The 8,804-nt window shown below is 43.2% G+C and overlaps 1 protein-coding gene across 2 annotated transcripts in view; it reads left to right on the forward strand.

Moving 5' to 3' along the window:
- LOC147455589 (uncharacterized) overlaps positions 1 to 7,240 on the forward strand; it is a 177,915-nt gene extending 170,675 nt beyond the window's left edge. Inside the window, exons 14-16 of one of the 2 annotated variants that reach the window (XM_086514336.1) lie at positions 2,806 to 2,875; positions 2,965 to 3,194; positions 6,373 to 6,896. In XM_086514336.1, the coding sequence (XP_086370462.1) occupies positions 2,806 to 2,875; positions 2,965 to 3,194; positions 6,373 to 6,376 (304 nt within the window). In that variant the 3' untranslated portion in view covers positions 6,377 to 6,896. Of the gene's footprint in view, positions 1 to 2,805; positions 2,876 to 2,964; positions 3,195 to 6,372; positions 6,897 to 6,974 lie in introns of those variants that run through there. The other variant, XM_086514335.1, reaches the window with a different exon arrangement.
- The last annotated feature ends 1,564 nt before the right edge of the window (positions 7,241 to 8,804 follow it).

An 8,804-nucleotide genomic window follows, 5' to 3' on the forward strand; every position in this document is an offset into this window, starting at 1 on the left:
TTGGGGGATCATGGCCCCCAAGGGCTAGATCTTATACAGTTGGATACTAAGAGGACATGGGTAGACCCTACACAAGAATTGGGCACGAAGATGGCCGACTACAAAGAAAACTTCCTACAGCTATCTAAAGATGGATTTGTGATTCGCCCGAGCTACATGGATACCCACCTGTCTCATGGTTTGAGATGTGCTATTGGTCAGATTCGTACATCCTCACACCAGTTGGAAATTGAATTTCGCAGATTTAGGGGAATCCCACCTGAGAGCAGAATTTGCAAGTTATGCGGAATGGAGCCGGAGACAGAATTACACTACATATGCCACTGCACAGTATACTATGAGATACGTGGGCGTTTCCATTGCCTATTTAAAGAAGGCTTTGGACCTCTAGATAGAATCATGCAATACCAAGATCAAAGATGCTTAGGCTTGTACCTACTGGAACTACATCGGCACAGGGATAATCTAATGAGAAGACAAAGAGCACTACAGCCTCAGAGGCAGATCACAGATTTCTTCGGATCGAGAGAAGCAGGAGTGGAAGGAGAAGCAAGAGGCCAGCAGCCAGCACAAAGGAGTACCCACATTCATACCAAAGGCACCCTAATTGACAGAGCAATTGAGCTTAGGAAATCAAGACGACCACGACCAAGATGTAGAAGCACACTTCACCAGAGGAGACTACAACAAAGGATTAGAAGCATTCTAGCCAGACACCCAGAATGCTCCTAAGAAGTTTATTTAATACTTTGTATTTAGTTTTCACATTTATTTTCACATTTTCACACTTAGTACTTTAGTACTAAGGTACCCAGACATTGTAACAGATTCACCACTTTTGTATCAGTTTGGTCTCATAGGTCATTCTGGCCTTTTGAAGACGTTAATATAACATTTCATTTCATTTCTCTCTCTCTCTCTCTCTCTCTCTCTCTCTCTCTCTCTCTCTCTCTTCCAGGAACCTAGGACAAAATTATGGCTCTTTGATACTGTGGTTGCCTCTACTATGTTATATGGGGTGCAGGTTTGGGGACCTTCTGTAGGCCAGGATGGTTGGAGGCGTATGGAGAAGCCCCTGGTATCTATGATCTCTCGGTTGATTAGAGCCAAGGCTTCTGTACCGCATGATATCATTCAAGCGGAATTAGCTGCCCCCCCCTATGGAGATTGAGGCGCTTACCAGATCAATCTCCTTTGTACACAGTCTGTGGGATACTACCAGAGACAGATATGCCAGAGTGGCTCTAGAGTCCTCCAAACAATTAGCTCTTAATGGGGATACATCATGCTGGTATGCACAGATTGCATCATGGTTTCAGACACATGGCTTCACCATGGACAGGTTGCCTCCTTTTCAATACTCTGTACAGGCACCCTTGAGGTCTTTGACGCGGGTAGAGATTAATAGACTCATTCGTGAGGATCTGATCGAGCTGGACACGAGGAGGACCTGGATAGAGCCGATATAGGAGTTGGACACAAAGATGGCTTTCTATAGAGACCATCTTCTCCACTTCACGGAGGATCGGTTTGTGATTCGACCTAGCTATATGGATACACATCTTTCTCATGGTTTGCGTTGTGCCATTGGCTAGATACGCACGTCCTCACATCAGCTCGAGATTGAGACTGGCAGATTCAGAGGGACACCAGCAGATAGCAGGATATGCCGCTTATGCCATCTAGAGCCAGAGAAAGAGGTACATTACATATGTCACTGCTCAGTGTACTATGAGATACAAGGCTGTTTTCATTGTCTATTCAGAGAAGGTTTTGGGCCTCTATCTAGGGTCATGAGTCATGAGGATCAGAGATGTCTTGGGCTATATCTACTTGAGTTACACAGGCATAGAGAAACTTTACTGAGGAGAGCTGAAGAGAGACAAACCTAGAGACAGATCACGGATGTCTTTACACTAGATATTGTACACCCAGAAGAACAGACAGAGGAGCAGCCAACAGTGGAGAGGTCTGCCCGCACTACTGGCATTCTCATAGACCGAGCATTGGAGCTAGGGAGATCTAGACGACCCCGATGGAGAAGAGGAGCTACACAGTTTCGAAGGAGGCTACAGCAAAGGATTCGAGCCATACTTTTTCGTCGTCTAGAGTGCAGATGAAGATGGATCTCTATGAAGATGGATTCTCTACTTCCCTCCCATATTGTCTACACATTGTACTGCTTAGTTCACACATTTCACGCCTTTCACCTTTCACACCTATCAGCTTAGTTTAGGATTCCGTAGTATTTATATTCTGTTATCCTAGTTTAATTTATTTTGTTAATCTGACTTTGTATCAGATACACCGCATTGTAACTTTCTGGTCTCATAGGTCATTTTGGCCTTTTGAAGACGTTAACATAACATTTCATTTCATCTCTCTCTCTCTCTCTCTCTCTCTCTCTCTCTCTCTCTCTCTCTCTCTCTCTCTCTCGTCCGTGATCTAGCCATCCGAGCTAGCTGCTTAGTTCACACCTAGCAGTTTAGGATTCCATAGTATTTTATTTTGTCATTTTGTCATCTTGTTACTCTGACTTTGTATCAGATCCACCACATTGTAACTTTCTGGTCTCATAGGTCACTTTGGCCTTGAAGACGTTAATATAACATTTCATTTCATGTCATTTCTCTCTCTCTCTCTCTCTCTCTCTCTCTCTCTCTCTCTCTCTCTCTCTCTCTCTCTCTCACACACACACACACACATGACGTATATTTTGGCTTTGAAAAACTCCTCTTAAATGGTTTTATCAAGCCAAAACTCAAAATAAAGAATTGTGACTGTATTTCTGTTACTTGCATGTAGGGGAGCATTGATATTTTTGCAGAAGGTTCAGCTGGAAGATGCGGGCGATGTAGAAACACTGTGCTCGAAGGTATACCAATGTTCTTTGCTCTACTCTTGTATTGCCAAAGACATTTTTAGTGATTCAACGCTCTGAAAATTATGGTCCTTCCATTGAAGGTTTTCATTGAGGGAGAGATTGCTGTTCCCAACCGTGTGCACCTGTCCTTGAAGGATAAGCTTCAGTTTTTGGAAGCTATGCGAGAGAAGCTTAGAATTCAACCAACAAGGCTAGCCTATGAGTCTCTTCTACAAAGTTGTGCCAAGGAGAAAGATGCGTATCATGCTGAAGCTGTTCTGCTCATGATGAGATCCGATAGACTACAATTAAACATGTTCACATACATGATGTAAGCTCCTTCGCACTCTTTTCTTTTGTTTTGATATAGTCTGAGTGTTCCGTCAATTCACACATTTGACAATAGTTAACACAGTTAGCTCACTTAAGAGAGCCCAAGTTTGCTGTGTCTTTTTTCTTTCCCCATAACAAAGGCTGTTATGGGATTGATCATCAGAGTTTGTGATTGAGATTGATCATCAGAGTTTTGGTTACTTCTTGCCACAAACGAAGATTTTCGACAAATAGATTCAGTGGCCAACATTCTTTCTCGCTTTCGCTTTCACATTGTACATGTGAAATTTACTAATTATCGGTGGCCAACCCACTTTCTTGATGACCTCAGGCCGCTTCAGTTACGATTGCCACATCCTGAGTTAGATTTCTTGGAGGATATAGCAACACAAGCACCCGGAGGAGATCGGGCAGTTCCCGGCCACCCAGCGTGCTCAGCCCCTCTCGGGCGTGAAGGGGATCTTGGAGATTCTTAGGAATCGGAGCACAAAAGTTTGGATCTGCAGACAGACAGTCAGATTTTCATGGTGAGCAAGAGATCCAAAGGGATCTGCAGGGAAATTGAATGTACACACACACACACACGTTGCCCTTGTGAGCCCGGGACAGTGAGCTTGAAGCTAATTGAGCTCGTGAGCAGTAAGAAGTCAAAGGCTGGTAGCATAGCAAAGCAGTGCGGAGCTGCAAGGAAGCTTTGAAAAGCTTGGAACCTTGGAGTTGGCACCTAGGAGCCAACTCAACCAAACAGGCAATCGGGCTTGATTGCGCAAATTTCGGGCAGCAGCAGAGAACAAGCCAAGGCAAGGCTTGAATTGAGTTGTTTTGAGTGTGAGCAGAGAGCAGTGCACAGTACTTATCAGCAAAAGGGGGACTGCGTGCAGGCGGACTGCAGAGCTCGCAGGAAAGGGTCGACCACACACACACTCAATTCGTCAATGGGCAGAGGCTTTCAACTGCAGCAAAGGAGGGTAACTAAGCCCAAGACAGCGAGCACAAGCAGGTTTAAATTCTGCAGCGCTGGGAGCAAGAGAAAGCAGGCAGTGCTGGGAGCTTTGAATTCTTGGAGTGTGTGTGTGTAGATACACACACACACATAGATAGCGGAATTTGAATTATTGGGTAAACATCGAAGGAAGCATAGAGGGGGAATTCAATATAGAAGACGGAGCTTGTGCAAGGAGCACTCAGAGGTGCTTGGCAAGGCGGCGAAGCTCGGCACACACACACCCCTTCAGCCCGTCGCCGTTGCTCTGACAGATGGCAGAAACCCGTCAGTCTCGTCAGTTTCCAAAATGATTTTTTTAATCTTTTTTATTTCAACCTTTGTGTGAAAGAGTGGGTTCCCACGCCCCACCCCGACTATGCCAATGACGGACACTAAGTGTCCAGTGGCAGTCTATGCCAGTGACGGTGATGTCACATTTGCCTTTAGCGTTCCTCCTGATTACATGTCTTTGAGCAGTGACACTTCTCCACGTTGGTTGCTAGATGAGGATGCAGTTTCCATGTCACACCGCATCGTGACTGGTTTAGCACCTTCTTTAGTGGGAGTTTTGGTTGTCTACACTTGGTCGATGGTTCGGTGTTTGATATAGAGAGTGCAGGAGACATTTGTTTGTCTTTGCCGAGTGGTGCGTCATACACACTATGGCATGTGCGCTATGTTCCTCAACTGAGACAGAGCTTGATCTCAGTGAGACAGTTAGCAGACTTTGGTTGTCAAGTACTGCTTAGAGAGCAGTCTTTTCAGATGCATTGTGGTTCATTAGTGATTGTCAGAGGAGCCTGCAGCGGCTTGGTATATCCTGTGCATGTGTCTGAAGTTCGAGATGGCGTAGTGTCGATTTTGTTGTTGGCATAGATAGAGCGGCAGTGCTCTAGTGAGATACAGCAGGTGTTGTCAAACTTTGTGGAGGTAGAGGTAAAGCAAGTTTGCTCCTTAGAGACACAGGTATAGCTGATAGATATGGAGTTCTTTGATATGCTCATGTTAGAGGCTGATGAGTTGGTACCAGGAGGAACAGTTTTGCCTATGGGTGAGAGGGACGTAGCTTCCTCAATGTCGGTGTTGACACATCCATACGCGATTGGTAGTTATGAGGATGTAGTGATTGCAGATAGCGCAGGGTAGGCGAGTACAGCCAGGTTTGCGCAAATTTCGTCAGCGTTTGGGCGTCTCATGTTCGACTTGTTAGTGTTGAGGCCCGATCTAGTAGCTGTAGTGGGAGCAATTGCAGCAGGGGTTGTCAGTCGTGCGATGGCTAACACTAGCATGATGTATAGTGGAGTTTTGCAGACCATACAAAGTAGTCTGCGGGATTTACATGCAGGCTCTAGCGTGGGTACGCACACTCACCTACCGGTGCATCGCCTTTAAGTGGGAGATTGTTGGGGTAAAGGCGCTATGCCTTTGCCCGGGGCCGAACATCCGGTGTTTGGTCGCCCACCCACGTGTACATGCCCTTATTCATTGTACATATATGAATAATGAGCACCTCAGTCATAACTTGCTAGAGGTTGCTCCACCCACACGGTCTCGTGCTTCTCTCCTTCCCCACATGCACCGCACCGCGCGCGCACTCACAGGTTCTTTCTATTCCTTTGAAGACTCTTGTCCTGTTGAGGTGGACACTGGCTTGTCCGTAGGATAGGTGAATGACCCGGCATGCATACCAAAACCTTGCTTTGCATGTCCCATGAGTCTCTGAATGGAGTCAGACTTCCATTGTAGACAATATCGTCGAATCTCTTTTGGCAAACCACAGTAAAATTGCTCAATCTTGTCTCAATCTGGTCCTTCAAAGCGGCCCTCCAAAACAAGGAAACTAGCAAATAGACATCCCAAAACCTCTGGCAACCACCTGCTGCGAATTGGTGTCAAACATGAGTGGCAGCCCATGAGATCAAGTGGGGTGCAGGATGGTTCGGGAGCGAAGAGGGGAGTCCAAGGCGGGAACTACATCAAACAATGTTGTTTCCTGAATTCCATCACTTGATTCCTCTTTTTATCCCCCAGTTCCTTTAATGCTACATTTAATTACCTTAATTCTCCCCCATTGCAAATACTTATGGGATCCCCAGGGTCAGTTAAGATTTTTTATATTTGTCCTTGCAAAAGATGTCTAGGATGTGTATCGTTCATCCCATTCGTGATCTCTATTTTCATGGTTTGCTAGCTGAAAGGTATCGAATTCATCGCTGATGAACAATTCAAGAGGTGTAGTTTAAGGACACTGGTAGCAAAAGTCAATGCATGGATATCTTCACAAGGACGTATCATGGACTTGTAGCTGTTAATGACCATTGCAACGTCTTTGGGGCTTTCGGGTACGATGAGGTCATTGATGATGAGGATGGTGAAGCTCATTGGTAGACTATTCTAAGTGCCTTGGACTCTGGGGCGATCACTTTTCAAAAGGTGTACTATACCACAGAGGTTAACCAAAGAGGATTTTAGATAGTCAAGAATTGTATACTTAATGTAGCATTAGAAGGGGGATGAGGTTTTTTAAAAGACACCCACAGTCTAAATATGCATGTATATAGAGGTTTTATTAATTATCTCTTGAACACACGTGATATAAATGGCTTTTGATGAGTGACAGCCCGGGCCTTGGATCTACTGAGGTATAGAAGAGCTTATCCTCAAGAAGTTCATTGTTTTATCTCAGCATGTGGCTTCAAAGTTGTAGATTTGATTATCAAATGTCTTACACTTACCTCCCCGACTTTAAACTTCTTGTATCTGAAAAGTTTTTACCATGATTCTATCATGCAGAATTCTCAGGATTATTGTTTCTACCGGCGACAAGGAAAAGGTGACCGTATTGCTCTCTGAAATGAATCAAACAATGCAAGTCAATGGATTAGCGGACAAGCACGTAAAGATGATTATTAAGAAAATTCTGAAAAGTGGGAATTTTGATTATTGATAGAGTAAACTATATCAACAATGGGACATTTAGCCAATGAGAAATATATGATGTCCATTCTTTCCTCTCTTCTTGTTTTACAATTTATTTGCCAACAGGAAAAGCTTCTTCTTCTTCTTCTTAGTGTTGGGGTGTGTTCCAATCTCCCTTTCTGAAGTTAGGGTTCCAAACAGGAAAAATCAGGCTTCTTCTTCGTCTTCTTAGTGTTGGCTGTGTTCCAATCTCCCTTTCTGAAGTAAGGGTCCTTGCATGTGTATTCGAAAAGATTTTTGGTTTTATGAAGCGCTTGAGGTTGTGTGAATGTTATGACAATCTTAGGTAATTTTCCCGTCTTTAGCATATTTTGATGTCTACATGTGATAGAAGTGGTGGAGTTTGTATTGATGTAGGGTGTTTAGTGTGTTCGTTTGAGTTCACCTTGTTGCAGACTTCATTAGTGACACCATTTATTAGTTTGGTGCAATGAGGCTTGGCAAAAGCTGCTACTATGCTTGGAAGTTTAGAATACCTATTTCAAAGGACTTAAAAACTATAAGAATTGCATTGAGGTAACCAAAAATCATTGATGTTTTTTTTTAATATATAAATCATTGCTTTGTTGATGTCTTATCTCCATTTGTCTAAATAGAATGCCATGAGTGGAAGAAGAGACGGTTTGTTGTGTGTGAGATTTCTTAAGCCATTCATGTTTAATTCTCCATTCACGTCAGTAGAGCACCATGAGTGAATGAGCAAGTTTGCCATGTCGTGCATTCCCTCAAACCATTTAGATTTTTCTCCATTCTTATGAGTAGGGTAGGGTGAGTGAAAATTCAAAGATTTTGTGGCATGGTGCAATCCTCAAAACAAATAACAGGATGTGGCGTTTGTTATTATGTTGTCTTGGTTCCTTTCTTTTTAAAATTACTCGAGGCACATTATTAAGAACCTATACTTAACCTTCATAAGTAGTGCTTTGTTGGTAAGTAGTAATTGAGGTGCATTGTGAACATAAATCTAAATGAGCTATACCCTCTCTTGAAAACTTTCATTGTTTACCTATTGATTTGACCTTATGTTGAGAATTAACCTTGGTTCCTCTCCAAATCTTGAAAACAAAATTGCACTCCATAAGGTAGAGTGTTCAATGCTAACACACATTGGCTATATCTCATGCGAGTGCTTGATGTGCATGCTTAGGGGCTATAGGAGAATCTTGGGATTTCACGAAACATTGATATTATTTTTTGTTTCAGTGCTATTGTTTTCCAATGCTTGCATCTCTTGTTATGTATACTATAGGGTCAAGCGCAATGGAATCTTAGCCATCTTGGAATTGGTCTTCTTTTATATGCTTGCATTTGATTCCTCTCCAACTCTTGAACACACAATTGCACTTCATTATGTAGAGCGTTCAGTGCTAACACACATTGGCTATATCTCATGCTAGTGCTTGGTGTGCATGCTTAGTGGCTATATGAGAATCTTGGGATTTATGGGAACATTGATATGAGACTCTGGTGTTACTTTTTGTTTTAGTGCGCTTGTTTTCTTCCAATGCTTGCTTCTCTTGTTATGTATGCTATAGGGTCAAATGCAATGGAATCTTAGCTATCTTGGAAATGTTCTTCTTGTATATGATTGTATTTGATTTCTCTCCAATTTTTGAACACACAATTGCACTTCATAAGGTAGAG

The sequence above is a fragment of the Adiantum capillus-veneris genome, chromosome 6, assembly GCF_014529385.1.
Source record: "Adiantum capillus-veneris isolate H3 chromosome 6, ASM1452938v2, whole genome shotgun sequence".
Lineage (NCBI taxonomy): Eukaryota > Viridiplantae > Streptophyta > Polypodiopsida > Polypodiales > Pteridaceae > Adiantum > Adiantum capillus-veneris.